We start from the raw sequence: 18,177 nt of genomic DNA, 5'->3' as shown, positions 1-18,177 counted from the left end.
TTTTGAAGAAGCAATTAATCTACTCCTGATTAAATGGATCAATGGGAGGAAGCAAACAGGTATGTAATTAGCTAGTGGAAGTGCCTACTGCTTATTATTACTGATCCATCCTGAATCAAAGCAAGCACTGAGTGCTGAGTGACTCTGGAGATGTGACAGGGAACACCATGCAGTGTTCAACTGTCACTTGAAAAACAGCAAGCCTGGAGCTCAAGCAGAATAATCTCCTCTGGAGTTTCACTTCCAGAACATTACCTTGCTGTACAGAGCCCCCACTCCCACCTCTGCAAACCACCACACAACTCCCACAACAGGAGTAAAGCACTGAATGGATGTCCTTTGGGATTTCTGATGACTGAACTTAGACAAAACATCTATATCTGCATCTGGGATCACGTGTTGCTAATACAGTGCTTCTGTTTAAAAGTGTGTTCATTCTAGAACTACATTTAAGCACAGGTGAGAATGGAACAGTCACCCTGGTTTCTGATGGTTTAACCAACAATTCCAGTTTGCAGTGGGAGATCATTTGCATTAACACAGTGCTGTAACTCACAGGTACACATCTACACACCAAGTCAGGCACAGTGCAAAGAAAGCTCCCTCTCCCAACACTGCAATGACTCATTTCATCTGTAGTAAACAGAATCAAGACATCATTTATTTGAATAGAGCATAAATATTTCCTATACAGTGTGGTACATTATAATGCTCATTTCTATTTAATGATACCATGCAAACAATCCCAGAAGTCAAGAGCGTTCTTCTGCGAACTGCTTTGTGAGCACTCCTGTGCTGGAAGCAATGTGCACGTGTGGTCATTCCATTCTGTGTTACTCAACAGTGACACTAAAGAACAGATAAAGACACTGTAATTCCATATAAGCTTTGAAAGCCATTATATTAGGATACTTAGGACTTAATTATACATCCACCACAAGCACTTCTAAATACTAATATTATTTTTCCCTTGTTCAAGTTCTTCCCTTAGCATCTGCTCTTGACATTTTCTTCTAGTATGATTTTGAAATAAAAATAAAAGAGCATTTAACAACAGACTATTTCATGTCCATTGTAACAGCAAGAGTTAGAAAACTATTCTTGGAAACACAGTGTGCATCAAGCATGGGCTCTGAAGGGCATTACTATCACACTCTGTATTGCATAAACCCACACAAAACACTGCATGCACTTCACTTCCCAAGTGAATGCATCTGTGCATTGGTATATATGCTTCCCATTCCTTGAAGCTCCTACATTCAAACTTTAGGCACCTGTGTGCATGAAAAAGCTTTAGAAATTGCAGTGCTCCTATCAAGAGTGAGTGAAGAGACGTGTTGGGGCTTTTGGGAACTGGTGCTCTGGTGAGATTAAAGATAAAATCACATTCAACGTCAATGCAAACCGCGTATGCTATGGCGTCTGCAGGGGCTCTGAAATACGTGTGAAGACTGCCGTTATCACTGGAGCTACCCCTCTAAAAACATCTCTTACGGCAACAACTCCCAACAGCGACACGATTTCGCACCATCCCCAAAGACAGTCACAGAGCTCAAGATGGATACTTTCACTAGACAAGCAGGAATTGTTTCGCTTTAGGCCGGCAGTTGCAATTTGGGTCTCTGAAGCATCCTCTAAAGGTCTGAGAAACTTCAAAGCAAACAGGGCAGCGCTGCATCCTAGGGCTTGATCTTGCCCTCCTTGAGCAGGCGCTCGTTGAGCTGGCAGAGCTGTCTCAGGAAGCCGTCGTTGGGGCCGATCTCGCGTTTCTGCCGCACGGCGCAGAGCGCGGCGCGCACGCCCATGCGCTGCCGCAGCATCAGGTAGGCGATGACCAGCGTGGGCGAGCGGCTGTAGCCCTCCCGGCAGTGCACCAGCACCTGGCCTGCAGGGACACAGGGCACAGCTCGGGTTATGTGGCTGAAAAGCAGCAGGAGATAGCCAGGGCATTGTCTCGGGTTGCAATATGGAACCGAAATTTGTGTTCTATTGCCAGCTGTTGAAACTGGTTGGAGAGGTGTTTTTTTTCTTTATCTCTTCCATGACCCATCCCTCATAACTCCAGGGGGATCTTCTGTTCAAACCAGCTGGGTCACTGCTCTTTATCCCTTCCAGGACCCATCCTCCCTGCAGGGATCTCTGCTGTTCCTGGGCCATCCAGGCTCACTGCAGGGCTGAGACAATTCCATCCTCCATTGGGAGATGCTGCACCCAGGGGAGGAGCCCGGCATTCCCAGCTGGATAAAAGCTGGGAGTGGGAACAGCAGCACAGGCTGTGTGCACTGGATTGCCACAGGGACACCGGAGCCATCTCAGCACCACTGCACCTTCAGAGGAAAACTCCACCCTTGTACAGGATCATCTGTGCACCCAACACCCTGACCAACAGGGTGTCAGGTTGTACTCTGACTCTGTCAGTGTTCTTTCTTTGCTTGTTTGCTTTTTTGTACTACTACGTTTTTATTTTTAATATTCCTAGTAAAGAGCTGTTATTCCTATTCCCATATCTTTGCCTGAAAGCCCCTTAATTTCAAAATCATAATAATTCAGAGGGAGGAGGGGTTCACATTCTCCATCCCAAGGCAAGCTCCAGCTTTCCCTGGCAGACACCTGTCTGTCCAAACTGGGGCAGGCATGAAGTGTATTAACATTAGTCCTTTCACAGCTGGAGAACTGTGACTTCCAAATGCTACAGGAGATGTGTTGGAGTTAGAAGAAAGGTGCTGTTCACTCTGTTAGCAGCTACACAGTCTGTGACCAAGGATGATGCAAAAGAAAAAAATAAACCAGGCTGCATGTCAAACAATCTCACTAACACATATTTGCTACTGTATCATAAGAATCCAACTATGTTTACTGCACTTCCCCACTTTGGTGGTTTTGACAAGCTTTACCCCTAAAGATGACCAGGACCAGAGAGCACAAATAAATGAAGTTTAAAATACACTGAAAACAAATATGCTGTTTGCCACGTACAGCAACTCTTCCAAGACATGCAGCCTTTCTGCTGCATTGCTGCCTAACTCCATGCTGCAGCATACCTGGCCACTTCTCTGGCTATTTATGAAGCCACATTAACGCTCAAGCAGATGAAGCTGCCTACCCTGCAGAGGCAAGAGGCAGAAATATCTAACCATGCTGTTTGTCAGCACCAAGAAAATGCTTCCAGCTGATCGATTCGGGAACTCATTCTCCTTATTAGGGGGGTTGTATTGGGTTTGCATGGCAACATTTTGGAGCTGATGGAGGCACGGGGGTGCCTTCTGTGAGAAGATGCCAGAGGCTCCCCCTGTGTCCAAAAGAGCCAGAGCCAGGTGGATCCAAGAAGCACCTGCCAAAGCCAGACCCAACAGAGACAGCGGCAGCACCTCTGGGGTAACATATTTAGGAACGGGGAAAAAAAACCTGCTGTGCAATGGCAGGTGAATGAGAGGAGAGAGAACATGTGAAAAAACCCTCTGCAGACACCCAGGTCAGTGAAGGCAGGAGGGGAAGGTATTCCAGGCACAGGCGAGAAGATCCCTCTGCAGCCTATGGAGAAGACCATGGTGAGGCAGGCTGTCCCCCTGCAATCCATGCAGGTGCACAGCAGAGCTGACAGCCCCCCTGCAGCCCATGGGGGACCCCATGCCAGGGCCAGAGCCAGGGGACATGCCCAAAGGAGGGCATGACCCCTTGGGAAGCCATGGAGCAGGGTCCTGGCAGGATCTGTGGCTCCATGGCTAGAGGAACACACACTGGAACAGGTTTTCAGGCAGGATTTGTGAACCTGTGGAAGACCTGCACTAAGGCAAACTGCTCCTGGAGGACTGTGCCCCATGAAAGAAGGGATCCGTGCTGGAGCAGGTAAAGCAAAGCTGCAGCCTCTGGGAACGCCTCACATTGGAGAAGCTCTTGGATGTCTCCCGTGGGTGGAGCAGGGGAAGAGAATAAGAGGAAGGAGCAGCAAAAATATTGTGATGAACTGACTGCAATCCCCATTCCCTGTCCCCTTGTGCTGCCTGGCACAAGGAGGCAGAGAAAATAGGGAATGAAGCTGAACATGGAAAGAAAGGAGGGGTAGAGGGAAGGTCTCTTGAGGTTTGGTTTTGTTACTCATTCCCCTACTCTGATTTGATTGGTATTACGTGAAATTAATTTCCCCAAGTTGTGGCTCTTTTGCCAGTGATGGTAATTGCTGGGTGATCTCCTTGTCCTTATCTTGACCCAGGAGCTTTTTGTTTTATTTTTCTCCCCTGTCCAGCTGAGGGGGGGATGTGCTCACACCTGGTTAACCAAGGTTAACCCACCTCGTGGGTAAATCCTACAGTGAAGTACCCAAAAATGAAAAAGCAGGTGTGATGGTGCTGCTCCCTTTGAGAAATCTAACCTGATTTTATTGTTTCTCAGCTGCTTCCTCTTTGACCTGCTTTTCCAGACACAGAAATTCTCTCCTTCTCAAATGGAGAGGGACATGTGGCCCGAGTCTACTCTCCAGAGTAAACTGTTTTTTGAGACAACAGCTGAACCATACACACACTCTTTCCATAAACACAACTTGCTTGGAATCACACCATCAGAAATCGTGTTACCACATTTGCCTTAAACAGAAAAAGCTTCTCAGCTCAAGGCAAATCACTGGCATGATAAAAGAGCTAAAACAATTAATTCTCAACATTTCTTGAGAGCCTGTATTCATAAATTAGCAAAATTTAGAGATTCTTGATCATATACATGGAAAAGAACTGACTTTTCAGCAAATGGTCAGAAGCAAAAAGGTTTCTAGCCTTTCTCTGTGGAAGGCAGTGTCTGAAGGGCTGCTTTCAGACCTGCAGGATACCAGAGCTGCCTTCCAGAACTTCAGGCATTGCAACACTAAAATGAAATTGAAAGAGAATACTATGACATTCCTCTTCTCTCCACTATTTTTACTCTAGGCTTCACTGTCAAACAAAACTAACAATTTGGAGTAGCAATCTTAAAACTGGCTCCAACATCACCCAGCTCCAAAGTTCTTCGTTTACCACTTTAAAAAAACACTGGCGGGCATGGCAGAGAACTACTAAGACTGAAAGAATCAGCAAATGGAACTGCTGCAAATTCAGATTGACTCTGAATTTACTGACCTTGAACCTACTGAGATTAAACTGAGCAGATACAGTCATGGCACAGCAAACCCTTCTCTCCTCTTGCAGCCTGTTCCAGTGGGTCACAATGCTAACTGCAAGAGCTGCATTTAATCTTTAGAGTTTTTCATCCTCCACCAAACTGGATGTAGAATTTATTTGCATCTGTCAAAACCCACATCACAGCTCCAGTCGCCCTTTGCCCATTTCAGGGAAAGAACTTCTAGAATTGTGGGAGTTCTCATTCCTCCTATTCAATGCTCAGTCACGAAGCAAGAAAGAAATTAAGCATGTGTAGAAATAACTGGAATGTTCAAACAGTTAGACAACACAAACACCATCTGGCCCACTGCACTGTGTCCTAGGATTTCTACTGAGGAAACACACCACAGAGAAATGTGACAGTAAACAACATTGCAAACACAACCTTCAACTTTCCTGCAATCCAAGGGAATAAAGAGGCAACCAACACACAAAATAATGTAATGACTTCATGTAATAAAAGCTGTAAGGTGACAGTGTCTATCCTTAATGTACTTTTGGAAAAACCCCTTTATGTAACTACTCTTCAGTACTTGTATTACTTGCATCACTTCCGCCTTTAAATTGTAATTTCTAATGTCCTTAAACAACTTGTTCTTTTAAAAAATATTTTTCACGTGACTTAACACTTCTAAGTAAAAATAAAAACATCTCTTCCCAGAGAGACTATAACAAGATGCAGCAGCTCTTTTCCATTTCACAGTCACCCCTAGAGTGACAGACTTTGCATTGTACTGGAGATCTACCTGTATAAACACAAGACTAAGCTGTCTTCTTGTGTATTCTTGTATCTGATTCAGGGCCTTTATATGAACTTTTCACTTGGCTGTTCTGTCGATTATATGAGCAAAGAACCATTTTAAACAGCAAATCACTAAGAAACACACGCAGTGCACAGAAAACATGGTAGAAAGGTATTTCAGTTTGCCTTACCATCCTTCTGGGAAAGGGCTTTCTCAATAAAATCAGCTGCCTCCTCAAAATAGCGACTGAGGTTAAACTCCTGCGTATCGTTAGCTTTAATGCCATGGTATCTGATGCCTGTGCCTTCATAGAACTCTGCATTAGTGTTCACATGCATGAATGATTTCCCCTCTGCTGCATTCAGAACATGGGTTATCCCCAGACGCTGCAGCCTCATAATGTTCTTGGCTATGAACCTGCATGACAAAAAGTGTCAAGAAAATGATTAGAATTTGGTGAATCATCCCAGTATTTAGGTATTGATAACCAAACCCTTTGATTTTTCTGTTAACAGATGCCAAATATACTGTGCCCAGAAGTGATTTAGCTACAGGTTATAAATTCCCACAAATATTCAGAGCCGTGGTCACTACTTGTGCATGTGAGAATGCTTTCTTGGACTGAGGAGAGCACACATGAAAGTGAACCTGCATCTGTCAGACCCTACTACGGCATAAAATTGCAACTTTCTGAACAGAAAATTCTGACCAAAGCAGGAAAACTACTGGAGATGATAGCACATTAACTTCTAAGATTAACCATTACCCACATAAAATAATTTAAGAACCAGTTATAAAAAGCCTCTGCTGTCAGGTACCAATGTTGCAGATCTTGATAAGCACTACTTTAGCAGGCACTCCAGACAAACCGACATTTTAGGGGGCAAATTTAAGCACTGTGAAACAGCACTGACTTCTTATCAGGCCACAGGAAGAAAGTAACTGAGTAAATGCTCCTGCATCTTCAAAAGACTCATCTGAGGGCTACCAAGAGGTGTAGTCCTATGCCCTGTGCTATTCAACACCTTTGAAGTCGTGGAAAGATCTGTCAAGGCTGTCCAGGGCCCAGCAACACAGAGATATCATTCAGTCTTTGAGACTCAGTGTTTCCATCACAAGTGTTACAATTTTCAGTCTTAGCTGAAATCAGTATCTGAATGTGAAAAAATCCAGATCAGTGATGTTTAAGATGCTAAAGAGCTTAAGAAAGAATTCAGTACTTTTAGGGCAGCTAAGCCCTTTCCAGCTCCTCAGTTTTTCTAACAGCTGTAGCAAAAGCATCAGCTTCCACCTTTAGGTGGCTAAAAGAGTGACCTGCCCTATTAGTGAACAATCAAGCTGGATGCTATATAATAACCATGCCTTTCAGGCTTGCTGGTGACAATTAATTAGATCCACTAACAATGCCATAAGCTTTGATAAAAGCTGCAGGATGTACAACGGCAAACAAGCCATCTGCTCAGTAACACAACTGAGCAAATCTCTGCTTGTGCCCTGGAATGCAACCTGCAGTAAGAGGAGATAACCATTAAGTAGTATCAGGACAGCATTGACTCCTTTTTGCCGTAAACCCACTACTTTTCATTCTGACTCTGATTATTTCCTTCTTGCAGTTGCAATATTTCCCTCACTTTCCTGGGAAGAAAAAAAAAAAATCCCCCTGTTTTATCACACTCTGTGGTCTCCTGGTAAAATCTAAACCCCACTGTTAGCAGAAGGTGACAGAAAGCTTTAGCTGAAGGATAACTCAGCTCCTCTTTGTGAAAAGAGGTTGCCTAGATAGACTGTTTTTAAAAGCAGCTTTCAGTATGTGTCAAACTGGATATGGAAACAGAATCATTTTTGAAAAACTCCCTACAGCTCAACCCACAAATTGCAAATACAGGAAGTCTTAATATTAAGGTGAACTCCAGATAAGCATTTGTGCAGTATCATTTTGGACAACTTTCTGTGAGATGGCAATGCATCCAGGGCTTTTGGCTGGACACTCAGGTAACCTAAAAACTTAAAATAAACACCCAAATTAATAGGTTTACAGCTATATGAATCCCTGAGTCCATTCACTCACAATTTTGATGTAATTCAAGGTCATGAACATCTCGAGAATTTCCTTCTTCCTGATGACTGCACACCCCTTAAATTCTAGTGTAAGATGAAGACTAATGCATGACTGAAGCTTCTACATTTTCTGCTGTCTGTGCCAAGCAACTATGGCAATGAACCAAATATTTGTAAGACTTCATTACCCAAACAAATGCTGACAGATTTTCCATCTGGCAGGACATCATCTGTGCCAGGGGAGAAGTTTCAGTGTCTGGAGAATTCTGCTTTCAACACAAAAATCCTACAGAGCAAGGCCAAACCAAGAGGTGTTAATTCAGCAGTGAGTTCCTACATTTAGTAGGGTGAGAATGTGGTTTAATTAATATTATACAGATCAGCATCTATCTGACTGTTCAGCATCAACAGGAACTCCCATCCTGAAATGATGGCAACAGACTGGCTTCCCTGGAGGCAAATTCATTCCCACTGAATGATTTTTGCAGATTTTACAGACAATTTTCTTACACAGCTAGAGGTGAAAAAGAGAGAATTTGTATGCCATTTGTTTCTCCCTTTCCAAACAGTCCTTGGATCTCTCTCATCCTTAACATTTCATTCCAGCTGCATCATGTTGGATGTTGAAATGTTAGCTCCTTCAAATAGCAGAGAGATGCTAACATCAGCTTCATCTGGTTCCTGAAAAACAACCACAGAATCTTGTCCATTCTCAGTATGGAAGATTTGGAGATCCTCATCCTGTGAGTAACAGCAGTAAGAAGTGTTTCTTTTGAACTGAGATGAATTATTTTACCAGCCACAAAACACAGGTTTTGGAGAACCATTCATCAGCAATTAAGGATACACGAGGCTATGAACTATTAGCATATGGAAATAGAAGCAAATAAACCAAGTTTTTAATGGCAAAAAATGCCAGCCTATTAACACACTTTAATTTGCACTGTCCTGTCCATGCAAAATTGTTTCCTTACCAACACTTCCCTTACAGTCACTGAAGTTTACATTAATTTTGGGAGAATGCCCTCCGTACTCCTTCCAACACACCTGCACTTCTAGCACATTAAGAACAAAGATTTGCTTCATGGGTTACTCACATACAATAAAGCAGACAGAAAAAGTTAAGACTGGGCATTCAAAACCTGAACATTTTCACCAAATATAGTTCTGGAGAAATGGCCAGAATCATTACAGGTTTCAGGCATCTGGGAAAAAACCCCACAAACAATTCCCTCAGTAAGCAGTTCAGAAATCAAAGCCTGCTCATTTTTCAGGCAAAACACTGGTTTTCACAAGAATGGGTGCTCTGGATAAAAAAACCTCCCACCCTCCAGTGTGCTGACTGCTCCCTCTTGTCCCCATTTTTATGTCATCTGCAATCCTGATAAAAATGAATTCTGTCCAACCCTTCTGGTCAGATGAAGATGTTACACTGAAACACAAAATGATGTGAACTTGCAGTGCATCCCAAATTGTTATTTTGTGATTGTCTGAAAAATATGTAACTGTGCTAGTCTATCACCTATGGAATTCTTGTTTTAGGGGTATTACATTTTTACTCTTGTCTTCACAAATTTTGCCTAATCTTCTTGAGAGGTCAGAATTGCCCATGGTAATATGGAAACCCATAATTTTCAAAATATTTTATCATTTTATCTCTGCATTTTCATTAATTTTGATTTTCATATATTGCCTGGAAGATCAATTACTTTGGCTCTGCCTGCAACTTGAAGTCACTTGACAGATAAACTGTTACTCTTCACTATGACCCAATTTAATCTCATCAGCCTGAATGACACCACACTGTCATTTTTATCTAAAGATGAGTTACTCTTAAGGAGAGAGAGCAGCACTGATGTGCAAAATATTTTAAAAGGTAACCAACAGAAGTTTCTGAATCTCACTCAGTGGTTTGAATTTTTTCCTGTGAGTTCCTGTTCCAATTCTACTGCTTTTATATCATATGCTGGCATTCCAATCCCTCTACTGTGGCTGCTCGGTGAATTTTTATTGTAATAAAATCTCTGTTGCTTGTTATCCAAAACATGACCCTATATTGCACACAATGAGAGTACAAAAGCAGGACATGAAGCTCAAAATGATGTTCGAGATTCATATTGTTTCAGAATGATTTTTGATTTACAAAAAATCCTCTTAAGAATTAATATTATTTCCAGTTTGAGAATATCAACGTTCACCACGCAGTGATCAAATCTTAATGGAAATCCATCTATTCAAGTAGATCTCAGCATTACCTCAACTATCTGTGGATGCTTCAAAAGATATTATTGCCTCTTAAGTCTGGACAAATTAAGTAGATTATCTGTTCCAATTGTGAAATAGTTTTTTCAGCCACAAAGTTATTTCTTACTTCTAGCTGCCCTCCACAATTTTTCAGCATTCTTTTTAAAACACTGACAATACAACTGCATGTTTTCTGTTTGTCCAACTAGCAGCTGAACTGCTCCTATGCTACAAACTGCACCGGTGCTTCAGATATTTTTTGTCACTTATTACCGTAAAAAGTCCTTCTCAACAGTCAAGATTTCCATTAGACAGAGATTTTCCACTGTGCAACCTATGCACGCATTATCTGCTCCCAGACACCCCTGCATTTGAACATATTAAAGTCCATACTCTAAAATTACTGAACAATGAAATTACTCTGTAGTAGCTAACTACCTTCGAAGATAATTTTAAATTATTTACTGCACAAATCAGCTTGCAACCTATGACTTCCTTTTTCTCCAGGTAACTGCTACAAATACATGGCTACTGAATGATTTCCGTCCCATCTCTAGATGTGCACGTACTGTACCAACTGGCAGGAAAAATATAATTTGGATTGGCTTAGGAGTAAGTTAGTGACAAGCTGTGATCTTGACTTTTATTTCTTTAGGAGGTGCAAGCCTAAAATAGGAGCAGGGATCCAGCATACCACACATGTATATGAAAAACAAAATCCCCAAATTCACGGGGAAAAAGCGTACAAAGATGGGCAAAAAAGGGCAAAGAGAATCGGCAGGATAGGACAGGGGCGGAACGGCTGAGATAATGTTGTGGTGCAAAAAACAAACCCCACAGGGCCCGAGAGATCCAGCAGATCCCGTCCTGCAGCTTGGCCCGAGGCAGCGGCAGCTGCTCGGTGACCGCCTTGAGCCTCATGTCCGGCCCGGCGCCTCACGGTCCGACACCGCACCCGGCCCGGCCCCCGGGACACGGCACCCGGCCCGGCCCCTCCGTCCCCCGGACACCGCACCCGGCCCGGCCCCTCCGTCCCCCGGACACCGCACCCGGCCCGGCCCCTCCGTCCCCCGGACACCGCACCCGGCCCGGCCCCCGGGACACCGCACCCGGCCCGGCCCCTCCGTCCCCCGGACACCGCACCCGGCCCGGCCCGGCCCCTCTGCCCGCCGGACACCGCACCCAGCCCAGCCCCTCAGGACACCCCACCCGGCCCGGGCCCTCTGCCCGCCGGACACCGCACCCGGCCCGGGCCTGCCCCGAGCCCCCGGCCCGGCCCCGCTCCGGCGCACTCACGCGTTCCCCACGTGGATGCGCGGCACCACCTCGTTGCTGTGCGCGCTGGGCAGGCTGTAGCAGCCGCTGCCATCGGACAGGAGGTCGTTCAGCTCCTCCACCGAGATCTGGTAATCACCCATGGCCGAGCCTCCGCCAGCCGGGAGCCCCTTGGCGCTGCGGCTGCAGCCGGGCCCGCTCCCGCCCCGCCCGGCGCCTCAGAGGCGGGGCCGCGTCAGCTGCCGGGGCCGGGCCGCTTCGGGGAGCGCGGCGGCGGCCGTGGCCGCTTCGCAGTGCGGGATGGAGCCCGCTGGCCTCACTCTGAAGCTGCTGCTGGTCGGAGACAGCGCCGTGGGGAAGTCCAGGTGCTGGCCGGGCCGGGCGGGGCCGGGCCGGGGGCCGCAGCCCCGGGCTGAGCCCGCGGTTTCTCTCCCCACAGCCTCCTGCGGAGGTTCACGGACGGCGCTTTTGAGCCGTGCCTGAAACCCACAGTCGGTGAGCCTAGCGTCCGTCCGGGGCTGGGCTTGCTCTTGCTGGGCTTGCTCTTGCTGGGCTTCTTCTTGCTGGGCTTGCTCTTGCTGGGCTTGCTCTTGCGGGGCTCCGGAGTCGTGCGGAGCTTGGGCTTGCTCCTGCGGGCGGCGGCAGGAGGCGGCTGCCGGGGCTCCTCCTGACGAGCCTCCCCTTCTTACGACTTAGGTGTTGATTTTAAAGAGAAGAAGATGGTGGTGGAGGGCCGTGCAGTACGGCTGGCCATATGGGTAAGGTCTTGTTCCAGACAGAAGGGGCGTGTTGGGTTTTGAGAGACGTACAGACTTCAAGAGTTCCTTTTTGTGGTTTCTTCCCGCTCCGCCTCTCTTCCTTCCTGTTACTCTCTGCAGAGTCTTCTGCATATTGAGGTTTTATACTTAGGTTGCAACGCGTGTAGAATGAGTGCCATGATCATACAGCAAAAACATTTCTGAAGGCTCCTTTAGTCAAGGTTTGGGACTTCCTTCAGTTCTCGTAGAGGCTCTGACTGCTCTTGGCTCAGTTTCTCAAAGGCTCTGTGAAGTGTTGAGCTGAAGATGTTAGAATGAGCCTGGCACATGGATCCAGTGAACCAGAGAAAGGTGATGCTCTGGGCGATGAGCTGAGTGACTGTGTGGGGGCTGTGCAGCAACTCTCTGTGTGAGGCTGTATTTTGGTTAAAATAATGCCAAAAAAGCCCACAAAGCTGTTTTTGAACTGTTTAAAGGTTGATTCAGATTAACTGGGAAACGTCGAGCGTTTGTCCCGAGTTTGTTCCTGATGCTGTATTTTCAGCATCTGCAGACTGAAATCAGATTGCAGCTCTGTCATCAGGATAATTTGTAATACAAAACATTTGATTCTTCTAAGTGGAATGAAAGAGCCTTAAGAAGGAGAGATTTTATGTGTATGTTCATAGGTATTTGAGAAAGAAAATGCCATTGCTAATTAATTGGGACTAAAATTGCATCTCCTTAGTAACAATGAATCAAATTAGGTAAGTGTAGTCCCAATTTTAGTTTCTTTTTTCTTAAAAACAAAGAATAAGTAAATTACAATATAGCTGTTATATCTAATACAATAATAATAATAAATTATAGCTGTTATATATGTGCCAATTGTAAGCTGTACATAAAAGGAAATAAAATCTTTTCAAACAAAAAAAAATTGTGTGATTTGTTACCTCCTTATTGTTTGTTGAGGGTCTTTTTGAATTTCATATTTTACTTAGTCCCTTGCTTATTCTTACTTATTCATGAGTTTAAGTGAGACATGCTGCAGTAATACTTGAATTAAACTACTGATTTTAAATTTCTTACCCACTTATGTTCCTAGCAGTCTTGAAGTAGTTCTTTCGAGCTAGATTTGCCTGGTGGCAAAGGAGCAGGGGGAGATGTTTGGAACCTCTCTGTTCCTCCTTTTCTGCAGTCTCACTGGAAAATCAGTTATTCCTCATCTCATTCACTTCAGCTGGTTTTAAACCCATCTCTGTGGCTGCTTGCCTTTTATGGATTTCTCTAGAGCCCCTCTTTACTTTCCTGTTGTCTCACTCATGTTACAGGTGTCCGTTTATCTTTTTACTTTCAGTCAAGTCCTCTCCATGCTTTTCTGCCACCCCTTAACCATTTCCTGCTGCTCTTTTCTGACTGCTTTCTTCATTCTCACATCTTAATATTTCCTGTTTCCTTGCTGCTCGGGAAAATTTTTGAACTTGCTCATCTTGTTTACCTTAAGATGCCTTTTTTGTTGTTGTTCTAAATGTATTTGATGTTGTGGTTTTGGGGTTTTTCCCCCTCCCTCTGTAGGATACAGCAGGACTGGAGCGTTTCAGAACACTGACTCCCAGTTACTACCGAGGAGCTCAAGGAGTTGTTTTAGGTATGAAATAAATGGAAGAAAGGCATGACTACAGAAATTGTGGTCTTTTATTTCTCCTAAATGTGCCTGTCCTTGCTAAAGGAGGTTATCCGAGATAATCAGAGGAATAATTATGGTTTTTACAACGTTGCTGCTCATTAGCTCAAACACCGAGTGTGCAAAACCACTGGCAGGAAATACTGCTGCTTCAAAGTATTTTAAATTAAAAAGAGATTGTTATGCTGCAAGCTGTTGAGTGGATGAATTATGAGCTTTGTGGTTATTTATTTGGGTGGTTTTCTGGTGATAAGGCTAACCAGGGATGGTGTTGTGTTCTTTTCCCCATGATGTTTTTACATCTTTTTTTTTCCCAGAAACTATTGCTGTAATTATTGTGATTATGATAAGACTTGAGGTTTATGCACAGACAATGGATGGCAAGGCCCTTTCTGCGTGATAACAGCAATTAGAAAACAAAAGGATTCTTCCTTTCAGGGTTTGTGAAGGCTAACCTTAACTTTGCTGTACAAAATATTCTATGATTTTTAAACCTTAGTGACTTATATAAATGCAGTTATTAAGTTACCAGTGCCCAAAAGTTGCTTTTAAATCAGTCCCTGTTTTTAGCAGCAGTGTGTGTGCATGTACTTACGCATAAAATTAGGAGAAAAAAATACCTATTTTAAAATATTCTGTGTGGCCCAATTCGGCACTACCAACAGGTCGAATATTTCTGTCGGTAAATCTGATTTTCTCTTGCAGAGGTCCTTATGTTCTGTAATCCTGAAGTGATTTTTGGTGTGTTCCAGCTCTGGGAGCAGTGTGTGCTTGATGCCTCTTTCTGTAGTTCCCTAGTACCTTTTATTTTCTCCAGGCAGTATTTAGGAAGTGTGGATGGACCAAGTTCTGTCACAGCGAAGGAAACGCTGTCCAAGGTTCTACAGCTGTTAAACTCCTTTTCCTCTGTTCTCAGTGTATGATGTTACAAGAAAAGACACTTTCACAGGAGTAGGAAAATGGCTGAACCAGCTGGAAATGTACACCAGCAGCAGCGTTGTGAAGATGTTGGTTGGCAATAAAACCGATAAGGTCAGTTTGGGAATGCATCCTTTTACATTCTTCCCTGGATCATTTATTCATCACAGCGTGTAAATGTGAGGTGAGTGCTGTAAGTAACACAGCTCTTGTGTCAGGAGGTAATTTACTCTGCAACTGACTTGGGAAGGCTCCACTTCTATTTTAGAAGCAGCTACTGTTAAAGATTTTAACCAAAGCTTTCCTGGAGAGATGCAACTGCTGATATTCCATTAAGATGCTGCAAGGCTCTGCCCAAGAACTGCTGTGTGACACTGGATTTACCTGCAGCCCAGCTGCTGCCTCCTTTCTGACCACACTCGGATGGGTGGTGGGGAAGGGGAGCTCAGCTCTTTGGGTGGCTGCAGAGGTGTGAGGTGCATCTGTGCCTGGCTCTTTCTGGGCTGCTCTGACACATTCAGGTGCCTTTTGCATGGTGAGGTGCTTTGCTCTTGCCTTGCAAGGAGACTTTCAGGGTGGCTCTCCTGAGCTGGGTTCCCCTCGGTCCCTTCCCAGTGTGCCCAGTTTCAGAACCTTTGATGGGGTTTTTCATTTCACTGCTGGGCCTTTCTGGCATGGATCTTGCTTCTGGTTGATTCAGAACACAGCAACACGTTCATTTCCTGCTGATTTGGCACGTGGTGTGGTTCTTGGGCTGTGTTGGACGTTGATGATCCTGGTGGGTCCCTTCCAGCTCAGGAGATTCTGTGATTCTGTCGTTTGACGTTGCTGTTCAGTTCGATCCCCTAACGCCAGCCTGGCAGTGAGCTACAGAGTGGGAAAATCCAGTGGATTAATTCATATTACAGACTTTTTTTTTCCTTTCGACTCATTTCTGCAGTGGTGCTTTTGTGGGTGCTTTTTTAAAGTGGCAAGTGTAGCTTATTTCAGTCCTGTTCTTCATTTGTCTCTGCAGCCTGACCGGGATGTAGAGAGAAAAGAAGCGCTGCAGTTTGCTAGGAAACACTCACTGCTTTTCATAGGTATGCACAAAAACTTCTATATTCAAATGTTTATTTTGGTATTGCCAAGCATGAATGTGCAATTGTATTTAAGGCTAATGGGCTGCTATCTTTTTTTTTTTTTTTAATACCTAATTAATACGGGTTCCTTTTGCTGTAATTCATATTCAGGGATGTAGGCTTCAGCTTCTGCATTGACTGCAACTAGAAGCACTTTTCTCTGAAACAGATTTACTGCATTTACTGTACAGGCATGAATGAATTCTATATTCTCTTGAAACTAGCTGAATTTTTTAATTCAGAGCCCAGAAGACTGAAATTTCCCTCCTTACTGATGTCCACAAGGACCTTGGCTGATCTTTCATTTCCAAGTTTCTGTTGCAGCTGCATAAAAGACAATATTCTTAGAGCAACAATAAAATGTACAATGTGAAGATATAAAAGTGGGGAACAAACTGAGTTTCTAAAGAGAAAGCTTCTTGTACTGAAACACATTGGGGACAACATTCAATTCCCTCTGTATTCCTTGTTTCTCAGCTTTGTTATGGAATAATTTTCTAGATTTACTGTCACAACCTGAGAACAATTTCTTTTTCTCCATTATGGAGAAAATGGGGATCTGTGGATTCCTTTTTAAGTGGAAAAATGTGATACTTCAGACTGGGATGTATTTCTGTTTCTCCTATTCAAGTGTACCTTTAAGAGAGAATGGAGAGGAGGTTCACTCATTAAAAAACCTCCCATCTTCTCTCTGGTCCCAAAAGAAATTTTAATAAGTGGAATATGCTCCCTGCAAATAAGATAAAATAATTTTTCCCCCCTTCCTCCAGAGACCAGTGCCAAGACAGAGGATGGAGTGCAGCACGCCTTTGAGGAGCTGGTGATAAAGATCCTGCAGACTCCAGATCTTTGGGAGGAAAGCCCCGACAAGGAGGGAGTCCAGCTCAGGGAATCTTCAGCAGAGCAGAATAAGGGGTTCTGTGGTGCCTACTGTGCACTAATTTAAAAGTTCTGCCTGACTGGGGGGACTTGAAAAAAGGAAAAGGGCTGGGGGTGGGATTCCAAGCACCAATCTGTGCCGTGTTTGATGTGCCATCAGTTGTGCAGATCCAAAACACAAACTCATTAGCAAAATATATTTTTATTCATTAACAAAATACAGTTTCTCCTTCCCTTTTGCACAACTGCTGTCTGCAGGTATTTTTCTGGTAGCTCTCAGATTTTTCACTGTTAAATCAAAGTGCTGCTTAGAGCATTGTGCTCTTGCTGTATGACATTCAACATGGACTTTTGCTGGAATTCCTGCCTTAGCATAAATAAGGTGGCATTCAATTCTGGAATATTATTGAGAAGCCTCTCTTCCCTGGGATGGCATGGGAGGCTTTTAGGCACCTAAGTTACCTTAATGTAGTTACTCATCAGGAGTTACCCTGAGCAGTGGACAGTTTCCTGATTTTGGATGGTTTTAAAAAGTCAAAATCGCTCAATGTCCCCAGACAGTAAGCCGGGTCACTAGTTAATTCCAGGGTTGTGTTGAAGAGGATGCATCTTTTCACACGTGTCAGGAACACCCCCACTTCCCCTGCAGGACACTGTGGGTGGCTCTGTGCTGTTCTCTTGGCACTGAGGATCAGGGATGAAATGCACTCAGCATTTTGGGCTGCCCCACACCCTGGCTGTGGTTTTGCAGTCGCTGTGGTTCTCTGCAAACCCACGGCCTCGTCCTCTTCCAGCAACCACAGTGGTAAATCTCAGTTTCATAGAAAATACGCTGCCTGTGGGAGACTTTCCACTAGGGTGAGGCTGTCACCAATCCCACTACGACCTTTTTGTATTTTACACTTTTAATGACAATATTGTATTTTGCTAATTTACATTAAAATAACTGGAAGTTTAAGGTGTACCTTGGATATAACTTGTACCTTGCTTTTGTTAATGCATGTTTCTACTATTAGGCTATGTTAGATCATAAACATACAGCTTTATCTACTGCTAGTCATTCAAAATATTTTTAAATGTTATGATAGCAACCTTTCTTTAAATAAATTCTGACCCTTAGCTTTTTAAACGTAAATTTGAATCTTCTAAATGTGTTTATGTCTTGCAGACTATAAAAATCTATTTGTAACTTGAAATACAGACCTAGGGTGAGATCAATCTGGCCATTTATTATTTTCATAAAATGACTTAGCTTGAAATGCTGTTACTGAAATAGTTTTTAAAATACTTCACTCAATTTTTCATAGGATCGAGGTACATCTGTCACAAATTGCCTCTCCAAGAAGCCACATCCCTTTTGGTGGCTGTGCT

General features: G+C 44.0%; 2 protein-coding genes across 2 annotated transcripts; one reads left to right on the top strand and one right to left on the bottom strand.

Annotated features, from left to right (window-relative positions):
- Positions 1 to 634: 634 nt before the first annotated feature.
- DUSP3 (dual specificity phosphatase 3) lies at positions 635 to 11,673 on the bottom strand (the record flags this gene model as incomplete). Its single annotated transcript, XM_040087423.1, has 3 exons — positions 635 to 1,885; positions 6,081 to 6,307; positions 11,489 to 11,673. Coding segments are annotated over 3 exons (618 nt in total), but the record flags the coding sequence as incomplete, so codon positions are not given.
- A 55-nt stretch (positions 11,674 to 11,728) lies between these two features.
- On the top strand, positions 11,729 to 18,023 carry LOC120763669 (ras-related protein Rab-18-B-like). Its single transcript, XM_040087124.2, has 7 exons — positions 11,729 to 11,832; positions 11,907 to 11,962; positions 12,164 to 12,225; positions 13,780 to 13,852; positions 14,805 to 14,920; positions 15,822 to 15,888; positions 16,698 to 18,023. The coding sequence occupies exons 1-7, from the start codon at positions 11,768 to 11,770 to the stop codon at positions 16,871 to 16,873; spliced, it is 615 nt and encodes a 204-aa protein (XP_039943058.1). The 5' UTR covers positions 11,729 to 11,767; the 3' UTR covers positions 16,874 to 18,023.
- The last annotated feature ends 154 nt before the right edge of the window (positions 18,024 to 18,177 follow it).

Source organism: Hirundo rustica, chromosome 27, assembly GCF_015227805.2.
Source record: "Hirundo rustica isolate bHirRus1 chromosome 27, bHirRus1.pri.v3, whole genome shotgun sequence".
In the NCBI taxonomy this organism is placed as follows: Eukaryota; Metazoa; Chordata; class Aves; order Passeriformes; family Hirundinidae; genus Hirundo; species Hirundo rustica.
The sequence above is the reverse complement of the archived record's forward strand: the minus strand, read 5'-3'. Positions and strand labels throughout refer to the sequence as shown.

Coding starts and splice junctions, on each gene's coding strand:
- LOC120763669 (XM_040087124.2), top strand. CDS start 11,768: ATGGAGCCCGCTGGCCTCACTCTGAAGCTGCTGCTGGTCGGAGACAGC. Junction 11,963..12,163: donor GTGCCTGAAACCCACAGTCG/GTGAGCCTAGCG, acceptor CTTACGACTTAG/GTGTTGATTTTAAAGAGAAG. Junction 12,226..13,779: donor CAGTACGGCTGGCCATATGG/GTAAGGTCTTGT, acceptor CTCCCTCTGTAG/GATACAGCAGGACTGGAGCG.